At 40.8% G+C, this 24,873-nt stretch overlaps 2 protein-coding genes across 5 annotated transcripts in view; both read right to left on the bottom strand.

The window, feature by feature from the left end:
- srfb (serum response factor b) overlaps positions 1-18,334 on the bottom strand; it is a 38,147-nt gene extending 19,813 nt beyond the window's left edge. For 2 of the 4 annotated variants that reach the window (XM_017464569.3, XM_017464567.3), the window contains exons 1-2: positions 17,194-18,334; positions 6,192-6,458 (exon numbers count right to left, since the gene is read on the bottom strand). In XM_017464569.3, coding sequence (XP_017320058.1) covers positions 6,192-6,458; positions 17,194-17,844 — 918 coding nt within the window. In that variant the 5' untranslated portion in view covers positions 17,845-18,334. The remainder of the gene's footprint in view (positions 1-6,191; positions 6,459-17,193) is intronic. The other 2 variants (XM_017464566.3, XM_017464568.3) reach the window with 1 other exon arrangement.
- Positions 18,335-21,776: 3,442 nt separating this feature from the next.
- Positions 21,777-24,873, bottom strand: part of ptk7b (protein tyrosine kinase 7b) — a 123,761-nt gene continuing 120,664 nt past the window's right edge. Inside the window, exons 19-20 of the mRNA XM_017464658.3 lie at positions 23,571-23,749; positions 21,777-23,407 (exon numbers count right to left, since the gene is read on the bottom strand). Of these exons, the coding sequence (XP_017320147.1) occupies positions 23,247-23,407; positions 23,571-23,749 (340 nt within the window). The 3' untranslated portion in view covers positions 21,777-23,246. The remainder of the gene's footprint in view (positions 23,408-23,570; positions 23,750-24,873) is intronic.

Here is a 24,873-nt window from a genome sequence, read left to right as displayed (position 1 = left end):
ATCATTCATTTCAAACAAAGCGAGGAAACACCTGGAATTTGGCGAAGCACCTGAAAGACAGGTCCTATATTATGTTTGTTTGAGGCAGCTGGCATTGTTGCCGTGAAACCAGTTAACATTATGCTCCATGTAATGTTTGCGATAGCCAGTTATTTGTTAACGACGCTAACTCATCGCAGTCTTATAAACTACCTCCTAATGGGCCACCATGCATTGCCATTCAGCCCGTGTCCTGACAGCTAAATGTAGCCTAATGTCACTAATAATTCTTCAAATGTTAATGCTTTTAATAAGTCGTTTTGGCCTGCCACCATATCAGTGAATTTAAACTAATGCTTGCATTCAGAGTATAAGGGGTGTGTGTGTGTGTGTGTGTATGTATAGGAGTGCACCTCCAGAGACTCATTGTCAGACAGTGTTTGATAACTAAAATACCCTTCCCTCTCTCTCTTTGCCAGTATCAGCCAGAGGAGGATGTCCTCCAGGAGAGTTCCCCCCCCATTTTATTTTTTATTTTATTTTATTTTTATACCACACCGTGGTATCGACTATCGTGTACTTTTGGTGGTATCGGTACCGACTACTACATTTTTGGTATCGTGACATCCCTAATCTCTTGCTCTAGTAGTGTTGGAAAGTCGTCAAAGCATTCCTTCATGTCCGTCGCATCTTAAGAGCTTTATTGGTACAGTGCAATGGTTCTAGTTTTAATGTCACTTTACCTAGTCCTGTATTATAAATGTTTGAGGAGAAACTTCCTCAAAACACACTAATGGCAGTTGAAGTGCACTTCTCGGTACAGTGAAATGTCAATAAATAAATAATTAAAAAAAAAAAAAAAAAAAAAAAAAAAAAAGACTGCTTGTGGTAGTTGGTTATGTGCCCCACATGTTGTAGATGGAGATTTTTCTCTACACACTCATTAAATCTTGTTTTAAGACAAGTATTTCTTGTTACAATTTCGAAGACGCAACAACTGTATCCCTTCCCCCCAATCCCTAGTCTTTAAAAAAATGTTTGTGTGAGAGAGAGAGAGAGAGAGAGAGAGAGAGAGAGAGAGAGAGAGAGAGAGAGAGAGAGAGAGAGAGAGAGAGAGAGAGCGCGAGAGCACAAGCAGAGGGCAGAGGGCAATAGAGACTAATAGATCTTTATGCAGTTTTTGTCCATGTAACAAAAACACCCACAGCTCTTCCTCCGCACTGAGCCGATCTCTTAGGAAACAGACACAACGTCTTTAATGCAGCTTCTGTGAATCTAAAATCACTTCCAATAATGAAGAGACACTAATGACCAACGTAGAGTTCATTCATCTGGGGGGGGGACTCCAAGACCAAAGTGGTTTGCATTAAGTCACTGGTTGCATTTCAGGAAGAGCAAGCTAATGCCCAGAGAACAGGTGTGCCTTCAAACCTATAGCTCCTGAGATGCTTTAGAATCAGTGATGTGGCTGTAGGTGTAAATGAATCTTGGATCATATGGGCACAGTATGAGAAAAGCTCTGTGCTGCGTTGCTTCGAGTTCACCCACAGCTCAACATACAAGCCATCGCAATGGTTCCTCTATGTGATAACTAATTACACACAGTGATGGCAAAGAGCAAACATCATTACCATCACCAGCAAGATTTTAAAAGTATTGCCTCCAAAGAGCAGCCCTAGAACTCCGATCTCTTTAGAACATAAATATGACTGGATTCATTGAAGATATGAATTTGGAAGTGTGAACAAACTGTTCATGAAAATGAGTGCACTGGATTTGCAGCAGACGGAGAGCAGTCCTAGCAGCCTCTCTCTTGTTTCGTTCCCCTCCTCCTCCTCCTCCTCCTCCTCCACAGCTCCCACTCGCTGGCTCCCATCTCCTGCCTGTCACCCTGCCAAGGATCCAAAATTCACAGCTCCATTTGGGACTGCTAAAAAAGGCAAGGCAGCCCAAGTAGCAGAGGTGCAGCCAATCGGTGGGGACCTGCGCTGTGCTTGGTGCAACATAAGGCCCGAGCGACTCCTCCTCTGAGCGGCACATTAACACTCTGCTAAATCAACCCTGTTGCTGTAAATGTCACTCAGCAACTCGCTGTCTCTCTGTGTCTGATCAGATCTCTCCAGGTCTTTTAGTCTTCCACCAGTCGCTTTTTAAAACACCCAGCCCCGTGATAAGGCTACATACAACACTAAACTGACTTCCTGGTATCCAAGTGACACTTGCTGGTCATTTGCACGCTTTTTCCTCCTCCTCCATTACTCACCCTCTCTCTCTTGCTGTCGCTAGATCTGCTCATCAGTTCGATCTGTGTGACTACACAACCAGCAGCCCTGTCTTTTCTTAGCACACCTCAAACTCATTCACATCCTCTCACTGTTATGGAGAGGGGGGGGGGGGGGGGGGGGGGGGGGGGGGGGGAAGGGGGTGAGACAAGACCAACTTCAGGAGGACAAATTAAAAACCAACCGCTCCAACACACAGTCCAGAAGAACGAGCTATAGGTGGTGAGCTGTAAGATGTATTAGAGTGAAAGGAAGACGATTCGAGTTCATCCATTAAACGGTTAGTAAACAGCACACAGAGTGAAGCAAATATTAGTCTGCGCTTTTCAGAGGAAATGCTTACCACAGAGACACCAGAATACTCGAATAAGTCCTTTGAGTGTGTGAAGTTTTCAAGAGTGCAATTAGGAAATGCCTGGTTATCGTTTACAGCTTAAAAACAGCTGTTACAAGTTTCTAGTTAAGGCTAACGCTTCTAAATGCAGCTACCTAAATTGTGTTCATTTACACAGAAGGAAAGAAAGAAAACAAACAAACAAACAAATAAATAATTCGCGACGTCCATTGCTGACACCAATTATGAGCATTTTTCTTGCTGTGGCTGCTGACTATAAATAATGAGCAAAACCAGTCCACCACCCACCTTTAAGTTTGGAAGAAGAAAAATCAAACAAAGTTAAGACCAGTTTACAGTTACATTTCTGGCCCAAGGTTGAGGCTGGCAATTTTAGGAATGATACAACTTGGAACAGCATCCTGGAATGAAATATCCAACGTTTCTGATGAAGCCTGGCCTTGTAATGGCCAGCAGCATGGTGCAGGCTGAAGCAGATGGACAAGGACAGAGTAAAGGCAGTCTGGGTCAGAGCCATGTTGAGTAAATGCAGTGATCGAGAAGGATGGAACTGTACTCTAATGAATCTTGGAGTAAATACAAACTGCTCCAGGACATAATTACAGCTTCAGAGAGCCAGACTCAAAGGTCTACAGTTAGGCCGAGGGAGAAGCACTAAATCAAAAAAATGTCAATAGCGCACTATGGAAATAAAAAAGAACTTACCTGGAATTTGAAAGGCTTTGCCTTCAGAGGACAGATGCCAGATGTTGAGGCTAGCGGACAGGTTTATGATTGTTAATGTCAGGTGATCCACTGGCGTCTGAGAGACACGGAAAGCTGTTGTTTCTGAGGCTGTAAACAAATCACTGCTGAATACCTCTCCAGTCAAAGCACCAAGAAGCCTTTAAATCAGGAATGATTGGAAACAGAGCATCTCGCATGACACGGAGCAATATTTGCAAACCTGATGCTAGGAGGAGTCTCCGATCAAATGACTACAGGAGGTGAGCCGAGTCTCAACTAGAAGAGTTTTACAAAGATTGCAGTCTCTTCAATCCTTTTCCCTTTGACCTTGCTCTCCCTCAAACACTATGAAGGTGCTCACTTCATAAACAGGACATCCGAGTTACGTTTAGGGATTTCAGAAACTTCTTACTGATTACAGAGTGACTTTTTCGGGGTCACTTCACCCCCACGGCTAACTGCTCGGTCACAAGCTAAGAGTTAAAAACACCAGACACCACCATCACCAAGCAGAACACACTCACTGTGGGACTCTGTAAACACAGGAGGGCTTGGATCACATCATGGACGGCCACAACTACACACTGCCTCGGCTTTAAAAAAGGAAAACTCTCTGCATTAACGCTACCACTGCAGAAAGACTCATTTTAAATAAACACCCCCCCATTTCACTATACATAATTTTTTAAAAGGAAAAAAAAAAAAAGTAAAGAAAACAGTGGACTCAAAAGACAGCTGCAGCCTATAAGGAATGTGAGGGGCCCCGGCCAAGAGAGCGAGCAGGGAAACCATACCATATAAGGGCATGGAGGCAGAATCAAGTTTTTATCAATGAGAGAAGTGTGCTTAAGTGTGTCTGAGCTGAGGTGACTGTGTGGAAAACCTGGTACGTGTGCCATCCAAGAACGTCTGAGAAACGTCACAAACATGTCCGGCAATAACCAGTGGATAAACTGGAACCCGCTTCAAAACAATACGATTAGTCAAGTGTATGGTGTAGAGTAAAGCCGAGGTGCTGCTGGAGCTCTGAGGCATACGATGTTGGAATTCAGTTATGCTTTGCGTATCGAGAGAAAGAAAGAAAAGCCACACGACACATTCAGAGCAGCTTAGCTATTAGTTGAGAAAATAATCCCAATCAACTTAATTTGGTTCATTTGTGATGGTTAAGTGGCCTGGTATTTTAATTCAAGACTTGTTAAAAAAAGCAAATAAAATTGCAGCACATGATAAAGAAAAAAACACTACCCATGCTTGTGACCTTAATCACAACTGCATTTAAATTGATGATGATCACAAAAGGAATGCAGATCAACAGGTTCTGATCTACAAAACAAGGCACATAATCCCAGATCTGCGATGATGCTCCCATTGATGTGCTGTATTCAAGATCCTAACGCTCCCTTTATACAATGGAAGCGGATTAAAAATGATTTAATATGAAATGGAACGAGTCCACAAAAGCACAAACGGTACAAGTCGCTAGAAGTTCAACGTTCGGTGATTCGTCTAAGGTTTGAGATTAAATATCGCCTGGACACGTGCACATGAAAACGGGAGACATGCTGAAATAACTCCACCAAGCATGAAGCACTGGGAAAACTGAGGAGGATCAAACGGAAATCTACTCAAGGTTTTGATGAGTGTGGGCACATGAAACTCTAGAAGACACCTGTGCATTTGAGCTATGCATTGGGCCAGTGACTGATGCCTCAAACAGAACATCTTGGGCCAGGTTGAGAGAGTTTACCATGAGGATCCACATTTCCCTAAAGCAAAGTGGAGAATCACTAGCCACCTGTGTATGTGTTTGGGGGGGGTATAGGGGAGGTGCTGTGAGCACTAGTGCTTGAGGTTGGTTTGATCTAGGAACAGCCTCCCTTAACAGAACTCTCAATTAATCATCAAGCTGTTAAGGCAATCGCAGACAACGTAAACAAAAATCCCAGCCACAGTCACTCAAGATAAACCTTCAGCTGATGCTAGAACAGCCTCACAAGCCACAATTCTCACTTCGTAATCAAAGCAAACCACGACCATAGAACAGCTTAAATATGCTTATATTGAAATATTTGAGGTGCTTAGCCCATTCTGGTTGTTAATTTCATGGTTAGAGCTGTATTTTCATTATTCCTGTCTGAGGGCTGCAATTGTCTGACACTTTGCCATTACAGGAGGGCACTGTTAATGCAGTTACAATAGCATTTAATGGAAAAGAAGGAAAAAAACCCACCCCAATACAATCACAAACAAAAGGTTAACAGTCGGCGAAAGACCTTCTTTTCTCGCTCACCATTTTGCATTGACATTCAACATCATATGAATGAGAAATCCAACATAGAAGTGGAGGGGAGAAACACTGGACTCAAAGCTCCAGAATCCAATATGAAAAAGCATGTAAAGTTACCGCAGAGGGAGTGCTTGACTAGGTGTCAAGTGTGTTGCTGGCGGTATTAACATGAAAGTTGAAGCTTTGGAATCTGACCTGGGAGCAGAGTGAGGGAGCTGGACAGACTAGAGGACTAAAGCGCTGCTGCACTGGTGTCTTTAGATATACATGACGGAAGGGGTAATTCCCCGTTGTCAGCAGGCAGTCAACTGACATTGTGGGTAATATAAGAAACCATTAGCCAAAGTGAAAACAGACTGACAGGTTAAAGAAAGAAGTTTAAATAAAAACCCTCAGAATTTCATTTCTAAACAAATCTGATACCATATGTTACTTATAAAGATTAAATATGCACGTTGTTCCTTTCATTACCCCAAAACAAAACTTTTCAGAACAGTACAAATAAATAAATAAATAAATAAATAAATAAATAAATAAATAAATAAATCCTGAGACTCACCTTGGTTTCTCCGAGGCTCTCAGATTCAGACACCTGATAGGTGAGGTCAGTCTCCTCAAAGCCTGTCGCGCTCATGCGCTGGTCTGTGGACGGGTCTGAGCGGGGAGGCGAGTCCGGCGAGTTCAGGCACGTTTGGATCAGAGCTTTGCCTGTTTCACTGGTAATCATGGGTTGGAGCTTGCGTGTGGCGAACGTGTACACGTGGCCCGTCTCGCTCGCCACCAGGAGCAGCACCTGTGTGCCCGTTAGTGTGGAGAGTTCATATGCCTGTCATGAGAGAAGAGAGGAAGGAAACAATTAGCTACATGCATCCAAATCTCTACAGAAGACCATCTTTGTTCAGGTTCTCCAAATATGAGCAGTACTAAATGGTAAACCCTCACCTTCCATCTGAAGAGTGGAAAAAGAAATAGAAGAATTCTCCATTACACGTGTGTAATGTGTGTGGGTTTAATTCAAACTGGAATTCAACCAAAAGGCACCTACATTTGCATCATGTGAAACTACATGTAGGACCCAAAATATATAAAATGGCATAATGACAAGCATTGAAAATATATATATTAAATATTTATTTGCTCTTTAGACCAAAAACCATCTCAGGATCTTAACCAAAACTTTTCTGTTCTAGTGGTACATCCTCTGCATAGCACTGGTGTGCTCAAGTTAAACATAAAATGAGACATCAAGCTGGCACTGAGCTCAGAAACACATGCTGAAGAGCTGAGAACAAGTCCCAGAGGTGATAATCAATGAAGAGAAAAAGAGTTTGTGGCTTTGCCTCACACGCAGGGATGCTTGCAAACAATCTATAAAACAGAACCCTCACCGAGTACATGGTTTCCTCTGGAGAGGACTGGAGCTTGCTGAGAAGGGAAAAAAAACAAAAACAAACAAACTTCAGTCCAGCAGAACTGCGCTCATGGACTCTGACGTATGGCTGAAACATACCTAAAATAACACAAGATAAGGATCCAAAAATAGGGAGTGTGATACTGCGTGACTGATTGCATTCTCTACGGGGACTGTAGGGGGGGACATGGGGGTGGAGAAGCAGCTACATGGTGATCTGGAGCTCATGTAGACCAAATCCACTGCGAAACACAATAACTTGAGGGCCATTTGAGAGCTTGTGATATTTCCTCACCTTACAAAGACACGTTTCAGGAGTTCAAGTATCTGGTGGTAGATTTCTAGTATTCCAAATATATTCACATCATTGTATATACATTTTTAAAAGAATTTTTTTTTAAAGGAAACAATAAGATCAATCCCCTAATTGCTCACTTTCTAGAATTCCAGACATGTCTTAAGTAATGCTGCCAAAGGACATCTGTAGTAATTATGATCGATTCACATGAGATAAGTGATCAGTAGATCAATCAGAGGTGGGAGGGTCTTCCTCTGATATGGTGACAGTCACTCTAAAAATTCCATGCTTTCTCCATACACCTTATTTTAAAACAATATTTGACCTTTATTATAAGCGCTTTCTGTAATGCACGTGATTAGCATGTCATTAGCAGGCTATACCCATGCTAGCAACTCAATAACTTTCCTAAAACCCAGTGAAGTGTTGCTTCTCATCCAGTACTTGGTTTCAACAGATGATAGAAAAGAGCACTTACAGGAACATCTTTAGCGCAAAAAAAGAAGAAGATGGAAGTGCATGTTAATCAGCATTTTGAAGAAAGAAAGAAAAAAAAAAAGAAAGAAAAAAAAAAAAAAAGGCAATTACCCGATAATACTCCGTGACTAACAGCGAAACTGTGACTCCATAGCAACCCTATTCTCCACATATACCTTTGCACCAACTGAACTCATACAAACATGCACAGACATTCAAGGGCATTCAAGCACTCAGACATTAACAGAGCAGACAGCAGGCCCATACACACGGTCTTAACTCATTTCACTAGCTAAATACTACTTCTATTCTTATAATTTACATATACAAAAAGGAATATGTAATTTCTATATTTAAAAGGTCCATCTATGCACATGATTCCTAAACTTTTAGGCTGAATGACCATTTAACTTGATGTTCAAAACCAGGTCTAAATTAAGTAGATCATAAATTACAAGTCATCATCATTATTATTATTATTATTATTATTAGAGTTGCAACCAATCAATAGAAATCCATAATAATCGCTAATTAAAATAATAGACAATGAATGTCATTATGGATTAGTTGGGTCTGTGACGTCACTGTCTATAACCCAGCCAGTGACGTCACTTCACGATGGTGAAAAAAAAACTGTGTATGAATAAAACACATCTGAAAAAACATCGGAGGTCAGAGTGAGCTGCTGCGGGAGAAGTGCACGATCCAGGTGGTCCATAATATTCTCATGTTTTATATTAAGTGCTTCAAACAAACTCGGAAGTGCATTAACGTGGCTTGTTGTGTCAGATGCGTGTGCTGTTTAACGTATTCTTCAGTGCAGAAATGACATTTCTACCTTTAAATCCTTATCTGTAAATGTTAGAAATTCATGCCAGTATTTCCATTTTACATAAAGCCTCTTTCTGACAGCGAGGGAGTCTCCATTAAACTTCACTGAATGAGCATGAGCCTGCACATGCACGTCAAACAGCTCGCAATAGAAAGGAAACAATGACTCGGACTGAAATAATTTTGATCAAACATGCTGCTTGGTGCTACATTTAGAAACAAAAGTAATTGCGTTTTTATGTAATTACTGTAATGGGGTTAGAACATGTAATTGTATATAAATGTAAGAAGTGTCATACATTTAAAGAATAAAAGTAACATGTTAATGTGTTCAAATGAGTGAGTGTGTGTTACTGCAGAACATTCAACCTCTTACCAGTTCACACTTCGTTTGTGCTTTTGGTGGTTTTTTAGTTTGTTTGTTTTTAGCATTTCTAATATAGTGGTTTAACTTCTGCTTTAAAGCTTGTGGACAATCAGTTGTTTTTTGGTTTTCAAAATATAATGTTAATTTATTATTATTATTATTATTATTATTATTATTATCATCATCATCAATTGTATAGAATAGCACAAATACATTTAATACCTTTTTCACAGCCTTCAATTTGCTCAGTGTTTGAAGGACAACATTGGGCAGACTGTGAAACATGCTTTTTCGAAAAAAAAAATACAGAAAATAAAAATTGACCTTTTAATTCAGCTAATCAATTAGTCAAAGAAATAACCGACAGATTAATCAATTATACAAATAATTGTTAGTTGCAGCCCTAATTACTATTAACAACAAACATCAAAACTATACATCAACTTTCCAAATAAAAAGGACGATTACAACATGCAATACAATTAACTTCCAACAGGCCCAATCAGAGTCATGCAGAGTCCCTCATGGTGTTCTAATGGGCGTACAGTTTAAGAGATTTCTACACCACTACTATATTGCACTGAGCTTTGAGTGAATACCAAGCCATTTGGGATTTGGCCTGACTGCATTGGAGGGGCTTAAATTTAAAATAAATAAATAAATAAATAATATTAAAAAAATAAGAGTTTCCTTGTGAGGGTGGTGCTTTATGTCGATTCTATGTAAACAAGTAATGCATTTATTTATTGTTCTTTTAATGCCACACCAGCATCAGAGACTATTTTCGTGGCAAGATCAAGGTAGGTAAAGCAGGGCATTCTAGTAATTCTTGCAGCATTACAACATCTGACAACATTTCAGCAGCCACATCAGCTACACAAGAGCAAGTAATGCAAGGTACAGCCAAATATTTGCAACAACAAACCATTAATATTCCTTTTTCTTTTTTACCCACAGTAACGGTGTGATACTGCCTTCATCACTTTCTTTGTTTAAGAACACAATTTTCACTTTCATGGTTTAAGATACAAACACAGTACTGCACTAGTTGAAAAGGACAGGCTCATCAAAAGTAAAAATGTAACACACATTGCTGATTTCATAAGTCGTGTGTGAGGAACAATGCTTGTGGGCAGGAGTGTAAAGGCATGATCAGCAGCGATCCTCTGAGAACATAATTAACTCTGCTGACAAATGATGCTATTTGACTTGGATCGGAACAGAGGATATCATTACCAAGCCAATTTCAACATTAACTAGATTGTAGAGGGGGAAAAAAAGTAATGATCATGTTGGTAGGCGCCTGCATACTTTACCCCACTGAAGAAACAAAACAGATGTCAGTACAGCACTTTCATCATTTTTTCAGCACGATGTTACATCACTGACTGTCTAAACTAAAAGCCCAAAGGTATTTCAACCTGATACACTGTGGTTATGACTAGGCTGATGAGCTGCTTCCTGCAACAGGAGGACATACAGAGCAATCACACAGACTTGTTCGCACAGTAATAATGTGCTAGAGGCAGAATAAACATTGTTTCACTTTAAGCAGCCTAGATGTGACAAAACAAGTGTAAAAACCATGGTTTAACCAACACAGGATTGTTTAGCAACTCCTATTAGCACAGTAGGCCGAGTTACATTTACATACTTGACCGTCTGATAGGGTCAGTGGCTCTTCTCCCCATAAGCCTCTGCACTAAGGGGACAAATTTGATCAAAACTTCAGCACGAAACGAAGAGGGAGAAACACCTGCCAGGAGGAACAATCGTTACTGTGCGAGAGTGCAGGTTCAAGGTTGCAAGGCCAAGAGCAGCGAGGGCAGGTCAAGTGACTTGCACTTCATGCATAAAGGCTTAATAATTGACATTTGACTTGGTTAGAAAACTTCCAGTCACTGTAGGCTTTTAATAAGCCATAGAGGAAACGTGTAGCATAGCAGATGAATGACGAAAGCAACCGAAAACTCCTGCTTGGTTAATAAGGTCAGTACTAATTAACAAACACTAAAATTATTTGACGTAATAGCCTCATTACAGCTAGATATTTTCAAAGCAGTAGTAAAATTACAGCAGCAAATTGATAAATTAATGAGGCTGTTTAAGCTTAGTATTTAATCTGTTTAATCTCAATTTAATTGTTTCAATTCGGCTTGTTAGGATTACAGCCATCACGTCTGCAATTTAAAACCATCCATCCATCTTCAACCGCTTACTCCTTTTCAGCCTATCCCAGGGAGCATCGGGCACAAGGCAGGGTGCACCCTGGAGAGGGTGTCACTCCATGCAATTTAGAACCGTTTGTTTAAAATAAATAAATAAATAAATAAAACCCTCCTATTCAAATTCCTTATTTGGAGTTGAAATTGGTTATTACAATAGGAAACGCTGATTAGGCCAAGATGAGAAAGTCAGTACAGTAGCAAGATATTAAAAGTTGTTCCTAACTTTTCACATTATATCTTTGAGCAAAATATTAATTTATGTGTTTGACAGCCATTCACATTTACAAGCGGATTAAAACAGCACATGTCGATAATTCATATCAACCGTTAAGACCTACACTTATAAGCTGATTCAAATTCATTATTAATTAAAATCTGTAACAAATCAACCTTTAAAATTAATTTAAATAATTAATGAATTTTTCCTGTTAAATTATTTTGGCACCATTATGCGCATCAAAATCCCCTACCCCTCCCCACTCATGGTACGTGTGTTGTGGAAACTAAATATCGTCATCGGCTAAAACGTATGCGATGCTTTATGTCCTGAACAATCACAGACCGGAGTACGAGTTGCTTGCTCATTCACGGGAATTGCAGCTCAGTTTCAGTGCAACTAAACTCAAACCAACTCCTACAAATAGTCTCGGGTTTGGTACCGTGGTCCGCTTCCCGGTCTGCATGATAGCTTCCACATTACCAATTTTTCATGCAAACCGTGCTCCGTTTCAGACTAAACTAACAGTGTGAAAGCTCCCATGATGAGCCATGCTACTTTTACATACGTGAATTTCTTCCAAACAAAACACACACACACACACACACAGCTGTCTGATGTCCCAAAAATCAATGAGAAATGCAGCTAATTGAACACCAGCATCCAATCAGCTACTTGTATGACAGTTATTATTTTACTTGGTATGACTCACCCTTCAGTGCAACAAGCAGTTGGGTGGTGGTGCTGTACAAGTACAGGCAATACCTACACTACTCTCCAAGCAGACACACAGTATCATTTATACTGTAATTGTTATTAACAATCACACACTCCTAGAGTAAAACCCATCCACAAGGAACATGCTACCAATCAACAGCTCAGAAAACACTGACTTAAGCCACATCCTGTTCCAACATGTAGCAGCATTGCTGGTTTTGAAAGCGAAATTGGACTGCACTGAGAATTCAACAAACTTGGCTCGTGATCAAACCTGCTCCTCCTTTTCACTCCATAATAAAATAATGTTGGACTATGAGCCAGCAGACAGGCAATAAAAATAAAAGTTACTCTCTTGATATTACTGGTATACAACATTTTTCTGCAGAGATTGAATTGACATGCGGTTAGTCATACAAGAGCGCTAAATTGTGGTAGTAATGCCACTGCATATCAGCGTGCTCTACTTTTATACACAAGTGGATCTGTGTGCTGAACAAAGGTCAGCTTGCAGAGCCATCCTGATTGCTCACTTTGGAAACTACATCTGCTCTTTATTTTCATACAGGTTAAACTTTCAGGGATGAAAATATAGCACATATCTACTACATTACCGGCTAACACTGGATCATGATTTAGCTTGTGATGTACTGAAATCATGCTGATTAACCCTTGAGGTGACAATTAGACATGGGTATTATCTCAAATATATAGACCATGTAAATGCTGGGATTCACCAAAACCAGCCTAAAACCCTGGGGTTGGTCAGCACACAATAAAAAAATAAATAAATAAATAAAATTTAAAAAGTTAGAGGTCTAGTTTACATATTTCACCAATACTGTTATAATGCATGAGTATGCATTAGTGCTACAACAACTAATCGATAAAAATCGATTATGAAAATCGTTGTGAACGAATCTCATTATCAATTAGTCAGTCTGCGTGTGGCACAGGGGAGATATACTCATTATGTTACTTCTGTTCAGAAAACACGCCTCGGAGAGTAAATACTAAAGTTGTGTCCCAAATGAAGTACTATACACTTACACTATGCACTACCATCTAGTGTGTGGATTTTAGAAAGGTAATATCATCTCAAATATAACACTAGCGGGGTTTTTTTTTTTTTTTTTTTTACTAACCGGAAATATAAGCCGCTTCCTAGGCGACGGCACACAACGTCATATGCACACTAGCATTAGCAGACAGAGTCACCAATAATGACTTTCTTCAATACCTTTCCTTCACAACATGACCTCAGTCTCCATCAGACGTACGTGAAATCATCACGTGACTGAGGAAACAAGTGTGTAGCCTCCAAGTCCTCTAAGGCAAGGAAACATTTTATATTAAACTCCGCGGATATAAAACAGTGCTGCACGAGCACAAACTTGTTTAAATCCAAAATGCTCCACTGTGTGTAAACGGCAGGGGAAACTGGTACAAGCTGCTTGAAAGGTTTAGTTTAAGTTAAGTTTCTTGTTATTATATGCTGTATTTGCACGCTTGCAGTGTAACTCCTGTCGTTTATTATAACGGAAGTGACGTGGTAGCAACGAGGTCGCGTCGCTGATCACGTGCAGTGTAGACACCCTGATACAGAGTATAGCGCGAGTAAGATCCGAAATGTCTAATTAAAACACTGCTCAAAAGTAAACACAAGTAAAATATGTCTAAAGGCAGCGAGTAACAGACACCACAAGGTGAAGTGAAAGTGAGTTTTTATTATTAATTTAGGAGTGTAGTTAAATTTGATGCTTTTTGTGCATCCATAAAAATAATGCATAAATACTATAAATTTAATTTTATAAAATATATTTTTTAGTATTTATGCATTATTTTTATAGCTGCACAAAAAGCAGCAAATTTAACTACAGTCCTAAATTAATAATATATATTGTGGGGTGTGTGTGTGTGTGTGTGTGTGTGCATTGGGTTCTTTTCTGTTTTGGACAAACAGTTGGGTAAAGTTTTAGTCTGAAGTTTATATTTGTAACACTCAGTTTGTGGATTTTATTTTAAATAAACAAACAAAGAAAAAGGTACTGAAAGTTACCTTTTAAAGTTACTGCACCGTCCCATTCGATTAATCGGGGAAAAATAAATCGGCCAACTAATCGATTATGAAAATAATCATTAGTTGCAGCCCTAGTATGTATAATATATGCACACTTATTTTCTCTCACAGTCCAATTTATTAGGGACACTTGTACACCTACAACGTTAAGCATGGCATGGAAGTTGGTACCAGAAGGGCTGGTTTGACCATTGCAGAAACTGCTGATCTCCAGACACACACACAAAAACAGTCTCTAAAGTTTACACAGAAAGTTGCAAAAAACATGAGTGAGCAGAACAGTTCAGTCGGTGGAAACACCTTGTGGTCAGATTGGTTTAAGTTGCCAGGAAGGATATAGTAAGTCATACTCACTCTTTACAACTGTGTTGAACAGAAAAGCATTTTTAGCGTGCACAAAACAGCAAACCTTGCGGTGGATGGACTACAACAGCAGAAGACCTCAATGAGTTCCACTCCTATCAGCCAAGAACAAGAATCTGAAGCCATCATGGGTACAGGCTCACAAAAACTGGACAGTTGAATATTAGAAAACAAAATCACCTGGTCTTTTCCCAGTCTGGGATCATGATCGCTTCAGATTCTTGTTCTTGGCTGACAGGAGTGGGACCTGATTCTGCAATTCCTTCAGGTCCACTTTCAGAAATCTCCTGTGCTACTGTATTCAAAGCTGATGACTGGGAAGGCCATTGAAGAACACTGAACTTACGGTCATGTTCATGAAACCTCTCGATCCGTCTATATATAAAGCATATAGTAAAAAGGCAGAAAATTAAATTTCAAAAATCCCATTCCACATTTTAACAGCAAATATGTCAATACAAACTTCACAGATTAGGATTATGTGCATTTACTATGGCAAGTAAGGTTTTAGTCATCTTTAACAAACACTGTGGCACAGTGTGCCTAAAACAGCTCCTTATCCAACAAAATTGCTGCAGGAAGGATTTTGGCCAAAACCTGACTCTTGTTTTTATTTTTTTATTTTCTGCATGCCAGAATTTGGCCACAGGAACATGTGACAGGTTTTCCAGACCACCACACTTGTGTAGCCTTATAGTTCCTCATGTGCACAAATGAAACAAACCAGCAGTTAGAATAAGCCCATGTACCCAGACTGAATGTTTATGAGACTGCGAGGTAGACAGCAGTGCAGAGACTCAGGCCGGCTGTTGTCGTGTGATGAGAATGCAGGAACAATTCAGCAGATGGCTATACGCACCATAGGCCTACTGGAGAACACAGCACTACAGAAGCCTTCAGCAGTGACATCATACACCCTTTTGGACAGCTGACCAGAAGAACGAGGGCAGGTGATGACCTTCTACAGGTCAATGGGTCTACAGTGAAATACTCATAAGGGGGGGGGCTACAGTTGTTCCACAGCATACAGATGCCTTGAGACAGGTGGTAATCAGTGTTGCTGTGGGATGGGGATTGGCCCCATACTTTGTTAAAGATCTTTTAGCTGTGTATTGTGGCCGAGATTAAAAGATCAATTTACTTTATACTGAAACCTTAGTCTTGCTTTTAAAAAAGTAAATAAATAAATAAATTCAAATCACCACTTGCATTTTAGTCAAATTAGGCCAAACACAGCGTTACAGGCCACAGCGCTCATCAAGTGCAACTCGTATTGCTACTGATAAACCAAGTAGTTGTGCAGCATGCCAATTTCAGCATCCATGTCCCAACACTAACATCCTACAGAGGTGAAAAACAGAAGGAAAGAGTGAGCCGCATTACCCTGAGTTCCTGCGCTTTCCAATACTTCCAATACACAAATGGGATCCCTGCCAACAAAGCAAATCAGGTGCAGCCATGGTACTGTGTGGTAGAGCCTCATCACAGCGACACCAGTAAAGAGTTTTTTTTTAATCACATGCAAGGCCTGATAGCCATTTGCGGTCTGTAGAACCCCACAAAATGTATGTGCTAATAGGTCTAGAGCTATTCTCAGGCTCACATTCAACTGCTGGAAACATTTTTCAGAGCAGGAATTGCCGGATGCGTTTAATGTTATAATAATTAAGATGAAGGAGCTCAAGTGAAATCAGCATTTGCATAGTATAAAACCTCACCCTGAAAGACAGAAAGCAGATGTGTACAGTACTTTCTCGGTGTACAAGAATGAAGCAGTGCCCACCGCTACTTTCATTCCGTTTCAGTGCAGTTTAACTTCTTTTATATCTGGGGATTTCATTTTCAGAACTACACAGCAGTTGACTTTATTTGAGCTCTTTTTATGGCTGATCACCAGTCACGACAAACCAGGACACAATGTTAAAGCAACCACATAAAACCAGTATCCAAAAATATCCAGGTTAAGCTCCATTGATGAAGGGGACTCATGTAGGCCAAACCCTGTGCGTGTCTGTCTGTCCGTCCGTCTGTCTCTGTGTGTGTGTGTGTGTATAGGGTGGAGGTGTTCAGAAATAGAGAATGTCAGTTGCTCTGTTCTATTTAAAGCTTACAGCCAGTGGGGTCTGTTGTAATTCCCAGCTACCAGTTACCACAGAAGAGGACATGCAACAGTGTCATCTCCATTACAGCAAAGACAGAGATAGAGGGAGTGTAAAATGTGTGAGACGGGGGAGAAAGTTTGTGTGAGAGGATAAAAAAAGGAAAGATAAACAAAGATTGACAAAAAGTATACAGTCCTGTTACGTCCCATAAGTCATTCAGAGTTTGTTTACATAGCACTTAAAGGTTATAAGAACTGAGCAGTTTAGAAGCCTAGAGCACATGTGTGAATCAGGCCTAAAACACCAAGTATACACACACACACACACCCCTGGTATCCTCTTTGACACTTCTAATATCCTAGACTGAAAAAAGATAATCTACCATCCTTAGCTAAAGGAAACTGCATATTTGGACTAATCTAGTACAATCAGGTACTACAGCTGCTCGAGTAGCTGGTGGGAAAGCTCACCTTCTTCATTATACCAGTCTTCCTCTTGCTGAAAGTCGTGTACCGCCGCAACTTGTTGTCTATGAACTCCATCTTAATCTTGACTCGCCCGCGTGTCTTTTTGCCAGGCTTTGCTCCGGCGACTCCGCCGCTCAGCACCCCGTAACCCCCAGGTGGAGCTCCGGCCTCCTGACCGATTCCAGCGCCTTCCATCTCTGCTCTCTCGCGCTTCACTCCCCGCCTGCTGCTCCCTGAAGAACCGGTCGGTTCGTCCTCGTCTCCCGATTCAGAGTCCGCGTCCGAGGCGCTGCAGATCTGCGGTACGCCGACTTCTTTGTCCCGGTCAAACCTGGCGGGCATTGCACCGAGTCCTCCTACCATGCCGGGCTGAGCGGCGGCCTGAAGTGCGCTCAGCCCGCTGCCGTTCCCGGGTCTGACACCCGGTCTGGAAGAGATCCCAGGCCCGCTGCCTCCCAGCATCCCCGCGCTTTCCCCCACACGTCCTGCAGCACCAGGGAAAGTACCTCCGGTATTCACTGCCTGTCCGGCCCGGGCGAGCCCCGTGCGCAGCCCGCTGCCGAGCACCACAGAGCCGTGAGCTGCACCACTCGCGCCCGCTGATCCGTTTCCGCTCAGTGCCGACCCAGGCGGGCTGGATAACATCCTATTCATGAGAAAACGTGAGACGCCTGAACGCCGAGCAGCCGTCGGTGCTTGTGTACGCAGTAACTATTATAGCGCAGGCACATTAAACTAATCGAAATGAAAGTAAAACCGACCGACAATTACGTTGTAAACTACCAATGCAAAGTTGTCCCTTTTTTCTCTCTCTCTTCTTTTTTTCCCTCTAAAGTGTTATCGCTGCTACTGCCCCCTGAGAACCCTCAAACCGGCTTCAAGCTCTCATCACCTCCCAGTTTTCCCAAACCCCGTGCCGCTCTCTCTAAAAGGAAAACACGAAGAGCGCCTGCGCGATCAATCCGCCATGTCACTTAGTGCGTACCGTATAACCGTAAAACATCTATCCCAGCCTGGATAAATATCCAACCGCTGTGACCGTCCTCTACAGTCCCTCACTGATAGACTGTTGACACAAAAGCGTGAAATGTGTCCTATGGAAGTTGTAAATATTTTGCTCGACAGACACGGAATCCGTCCGCGCAGATCTACTTTCCTCCATATAAAGAGATACAATGTTTCCTTATAAGGAGTTGTCGCTCCATATTTGGTGAGTCACAGTGACGACATCCGATTGGTTTCTGAGAGAACTGCTTGCAAGACGATTGGTCAAAACGGTGAGCTCATTTGAATAAATACCAAAATGGTTGCGCTCGCGCGAACGTCATCATGGAAAGGAGGGGGGAGGGAGACTGTACTCGGGCGGTCATCAATTATTTTGGAGTATGAAGGACGCCTTTGGAAGTAAATATACTCATAAAGAGTAGATACGGGTCATTTTGAACAATTTAACTTTAACATTTGAATTTTGGACTGGGATTATTTAGCACACACAATCTATTTTTGAAAAGACTGCATTTTATCTGTAGGACTCGATTCTAGTGCTTTTTAATAAGTTGGTGTATGAAAACTTTTCATTAATTATGTTTTAACAGACTAACAGAGGTTCAACTAGTTCCCATTGAAACTTGTAAAGATGCATTAGGCAGAGATAATGTATGTATGTATATATATATATATATATATATATATATATATATATATATATATATATATATATATATATATATATAGAGAGAGAGAGAGAGAGAGAGAGAGAGAGAGAGAGATAGATCTATATATAGATAGATATACATAGATAGATAGATATCTATATCTCTCCTATATATATTCATTAATTTTAAAAATTTAATGAAGTGCTGTGCATTAATCTTCTCTGGCCTTCCCCTTGTACTGGGGCCTGATATAAGACTGTTTAAAATATCCCAAAGCTTAAACAGAAGCACACAACACATGAAACTGATTTTTTTTTTTTTTTTAATTGTAACTTGGAGGTCATTTTTATCTTAGGCGAGTCTGTGTCTTCCAGATGCATTTGTTTTGCAAATCATCATCAAAAGAATGCGGTACTAAATAAACACCAGTGATTATATATATAAGAAAGTAAGCCTATACTGATTAATACACTCGAGCACCACCCTTAAAAGGAAGTTTTGAACCTTTTCTTTTATAACCACTACACACTGAGTGCAAAAAGATGAAGAAATGGAGATGAGCGAAACAAAGACTAGGCTGTTTTGAATTGCAGTATTCAGCTTTAGGTGGAAGGGAGAAATGCTGCACGAGAGCCCAGGGCAGTATTTACATGGCAACAATATGCAGGGCTCAACCCATCACTGGCAAAGAATACACAATCAGTTACAATAACAAGAAGACACAAAGCTCTCCTGCACATTGTGAGCCGCCTTTGCTGCCACCCAGTCATGATCTAGTAAAAAGGCCTGTGATATAAGAATAAACCATAGTAACATACTAGAAAGAGGCCCTGGTTCCCACTGCAGCAAGTATGAAATGAGTAGAGAGGATTGCTCAGGAATTCCTGTTTATATCAGTGTTTTTTTGTAGAGATGGCAAAAATAACTAAACAGTTGATCAGAAGAATAATATTAGCTGATCGAATTTTCGGCATTGGAGAATACAAGCTCCAACAGATAGCACCCTCTACTGAACAGATCACAACAATGCACAAGTGGTCAAGCTGATCTGAGCTGCGTCCCAGTCCTGCTGACTTTCCTGCATTACTCAGAAATGCAAATCACCTACATCTGTTTAGAGCACAAAGGGAGGTTGAAAGGTACCTACAGTTGGCCTTCTTAACACTGTAGGAACTTTGCTAGTGATATAACATGTAAAGTATGACCTTTTCTACATAACACATAAATCATGCCAAGAAAGGTCGACAAAGGGTTAGGATGGACGCCTCTTGTTTATATAAACCACTTTCTGCCTGTCTGGGATGGTCATAAATGCCCACTGAAACCCCAAGGTTATCTGCAAGACCAATGACCAGGATGACCACAACACACCCAAGACTCCAGGCCTTTCTATACCAATGGGGAGCAGAGCCATTATAGATAAGACTGGCCCTCCATGAAGACAATGGGATAGAAAGTGATCCAAACCTCTGGTGTTAGATCACCAAAAACACTTTTCTTTCAAACCTGAACATTGCTCAGGAGATTTATAACATTCTTTCTCATATACTGTAGTGTTTGGGTGATAATTACACGCTCCATGAATGTGTAATCCCTGACCTGCCTCATCACACTTCAGTATAAACTCCAGAAAGTCATAAAAATCTGTGAGTTAGGCATTATATTTTTATCCCCCTAGATATCTGATCATCAACTGCAGAGTCATGTTTTTGACACTTAATTCTGGCTGAACCTGTCTTGATTTCAGCCAGGCCTCCATCATTGCAAGACATAGATGCACGATAACTTCAGACCTTGAGTCAAAAAAAGCCTTGTCCAGGATCTCTGGACATGCGAACACAACTATGGCTATGGCTGGACCTTCTGCGCGATTCCCACTGTGTTCACAAAGCATCAAAACCTTCTGCCATAATCCCTGGAGAAGCAGATGCAACACTATGACAAGACATTCAGCACAATCTCTGCTGAACTGTGCCACACTGAGGACTCTTTCTCTGCGATCCTCCACTGATGCAACAGCTGACTAAACTGAAGAAAGAATATGGCGCAACTGCAACACTACCTAGAGGATGCGGTCCACCCAAAGTAAATGATCGAGTAAGGAGGGCTTTAATCAGAGATGAAACCAAAACTTTGGTGGAAACCTAATACTGATCATCACCCTGAGAACACTATCCTTACATGAAGCATGGTGGTGATAGCATCATGTTGGTGATAGCATCACGTTGATTGGATGCCTTTTTTTTAATCAGGAGGGACTGGGAAACTGGTAAGGGTTGAAGGTTGGAAGGAACAAGTTGGAGGGAGTCAAATACCTGTTCCAGTCTGCAAGAGGGTGTGGTGGAGATTCAGCTTCCAACTGCCAAAGCTTGATACTGAAATAATCCAAAACCAAGAAGGTCTATGTGTTACAATGACCCAGTCAAAGGCCCAGACCTCAATCAGATTTTAAAATCCGTGGCATGATTTGAACATTCACTGTTAAAAAACAGTCTCTATCCAATCTGCATAGCTTGTTGTTAGACATAGTTTAAATCAAATGATAAAATTCCCAATCAAGTCCATTTCAATTCCAGATTGTAACATTACAAAATGTGGAGAAGTACAAGAAAGGGAAGGTGGGCATGAGTCATTATGCAAAGCACTATAGCTATCTAGGACTAAGTAAATTCCATGCACAGATGGAGCAGTTGTAAACGTAAAACCAAATCTGAACGTAGCAGTATTTTATTACTCCTGCGGACATATTTACACATCTTCATCTGCACCTCCTTTGCTATTTCGAAGAGGAAATTGCATCAGAGCAAACAAAGTCTAAAGTCATGTTGACTCGATCCCATGGGCCTCAAATGTCATCTAACATTATTCCCTTGAGTATTAGAAGCCCTGTGATTTCAGCCATCACAACGATCTCAGAAAGTTAATACAAGCTTGTTGTTACAAATGTGAATGTTTAATGTGAGCAGCATACATTATGATTAATTCGACCTTTGCTAAAGTTGACTAACAAAACACTTAAGTGTGAATGCCTAGCATGTAATTATTAAAAAGGAAAGGACCATGTGTTTATTCAGCAAAATAAAACAAGCCAACAGAAAAGAAGAAGTATATCATATGAAAAGATTAGATATGAAACAGTTCATAAAAACAAAGCAATTGTACTGAAAATAAAAAGAAACATTGTAAATAATCCTTCATGTCTTAGGCACTTGTGGCCCTTAAAATTGATGGTGACCACTGACACTCTCAGCTGCCCTACAACACTTTCCAAACTGCAAAATGAGATATTATAATGAGTGGAGTACATAATCGTATAAAAGGATCTCAGAGTACCTTTCCATTAAAAACATATTTTAAAAAAAGACAGAACCTTCCTCATAAATAAAGGTTCACATACATCCTTCTACACTGCAATAAACTATTATATAAAACAAGATTTTAAGTGAAATTAGTGCATGGTGTTGCTATAAATGAATGTAACAGGGACATTGTCAAGCAATAATACAGTGAGGTGATTATAAATATCGCTATGCAGAAATCTTGAATACACTGTTCATCATGGCTTTAGGCTTGTAGGCAATAAGATGTATTGCAAGTTCTCTCCATCAAAATATTATTGTCCCATATGAGCACCACAAGGTAAAAAAGGCAAATATAAAAAATAAAAATAAAAAAAAGAGCAATTGTAATAAAACATCTCTAACTCTCCTTGCACTTCCATGTGTACAAACCATATACTGAAAGTATTCATTTATTATGGAGTTTAGAACTGCAACAGGCCATCTCCCTTCATGGCAAACTTTGCTCTATTTAACTTGCACACTGTTCCACATTGCAAAACTAAAAAAAAAAAAAAAAAAAAAAAAAAGCACACTCAAGGACACGCACACATTCTGACAAGCAACTATACACACAACAACTTCAAGTCCATTAGCTGAGCATTGAATGCAGAGTCCAGCATATTTCAGGAGCCACATCGTGGGTTTTGCCCCAGTTGGGGTTGGATTGTCCTGCGCCAGAAGAGGTGAAAGATCAGATTCAAAGATCGTACCCCTTGAAGATCGTCTGAGGCTCCAGAAATAAAGAAGGAGAACTCAGGGTAGAAAAGAGACAGAGCTGAAGATTAAAAGAATAAACAGGCCATTGAAATTGAATGGTCAACAGCATGTCCTTTAATGCCATGGTTAAGGCAGATAGAAGCCTCTGGGGTCCTCACACTTACACACTCACACACACTCACGCATACATTGCCCTGATATCAACATCCCTGTTTGTCACTCATACACACTTGCTCCCTGAAATGTGTGGGACCCAGTCTCAGTGAGTCTGTGATTGTAGCAGGGCAGAACAGGATAGCCGTGGCTCCACCACACAAGGTGGAAGTAGGAGCAGATGAAGTCCTCACACCTTGCTGTCCAATGGAATGTCTCCCAGAACCTGAATTAGCTCACTGAATGATGGCCGCTCTTTGAGACTGGGAGCCCAGCACCGACTCATCAGTTTGTAGACTTTAGAAGGACAGACCTCAGGAGCAGAAAGTTTCAGCGTGCCAGCTTGAAGGCCTGGAATAGAAACACATTCTTCACCTTCACACAAAGACACTGTATGGCCATGCATTGACAGAGACACGGACAAAAGCAAAAAACAAAAATAGATGTGTGAGCTGAGGTCTATATATGTAACAACATGCACACATCGCTAATGCGTAATCATTTGTGTTCGCACCTTCGAGTACGTCCTCATGGCTCAGCGAGGAGTACGGCAGCTCACCATGGCTGAACACTTCCCACATCAGCACGCCAAAAGCCCACACATCAGATTTGGTGGAAAAGTCATTTTCAAAGACAGACTCTGCAGGTAGCCAGCGCAAAGGGATCCAATTCTGCCTGTAGTGGTAGTACTCACTGAGGGAGAGAAGAAAAGAACAGAGGAATGCAATACAATAAGGCAATTCATTAGTGCTTGGTAACATTTTTACAAAACAGTTATGCCAGTGCAGCACCTTTAAATACACTATATGGCCATAAGTATGTGGACACCTAACCGTCTCACCCATATGTGCTTTTTGAACATCCAGATTTAGTCTCCCTTTGCTGTTATAATAACGTCCATTCTTCTGGGGAGGCTTTCTACTAGATTTTGTAGCATGGCTGTGGGGATTTGCCCATTTAGCCACACGAGCATTAGTGAGGTCAGGCACTGATGTCGGACGAGGGGTGCAGTCAGAGTTCCAGTTAATCCCAGTGGTGTTCAGTGGGGTTGAGATCAGGGCCCAGTGCAGGCCACTCAAGTTCTTCCAAACCAACCTTGGCAAACCATGTCTTCATGGACTTCGCTTTGTGCACAGGGGCACTGTCATGCTGGAACATGTTTTGGCCCCATAGTTCCAGTGAAGGGAAGCTGTAATGCTACAGCATGCAAAGAACATCCTATACAATTGTGTTCTTCCAACCACATACAGTATATGGGTGTGATGGTCAGGTGTCCACAAACGTTTGGCCATATAGTGTACATTACGAAACAGTTTCCATGTGAAACAGGTGAAACGTGAAACGTTTCCTCTCACTGGTTGCTCATGTGATATAATTGCAGACTTCTGCGTTTTGTGGTTTCTAAGCCATGTTTGGACCAAACAGATTTAAGTGTTTTATATATTTGAAATGTGTGGGGGGATAAGGATGAGAACAGGATGGATAAAATTAGGAAACCAGTATGATCAATGGTAAACAGATTACCATGACAGCCCTGTTGTAAACACATTTACACATTGGGTGTGGGCAGTGTAATATAATAGGTTCGCTCCAGCCTGTCAGAATGTTTGCTATGTAAAGCCGCACTTTAGGACTCTCTCTAGCAGCGTAGTCTGACAACGTTCTTAAGATACAAAGACAGCTGTCTTTGTAATATTTGAATGTTAACATTGAATGAGAGTAGAGGGAGAAAAATATTTAATAATAGCCGATTAGACCTTAAATACACCCACAGCTGTAAAGAAAAACAATGTAAACATGTGTCATCAGTCTGCATG

The sequence above is a fragment of the Ictalurus punctatus genome, chromosome 3 (genome assembly GCF_001660625.3).
Source record: "Ictalurus punctatus breed USDA103 chromosome 3, Coco_2.0, whole genome shotgun sequence".
NCBI classification, from domain to species: Eukaryota; Metazoa; Chordata; class Actinopteri; order Siluriformes; family Ictaluridae; genus Ictalurus; species Ictalurus punctatus.
This window is presented reverse-complemented; position numbering and strand designations above follow the sequence as displayed.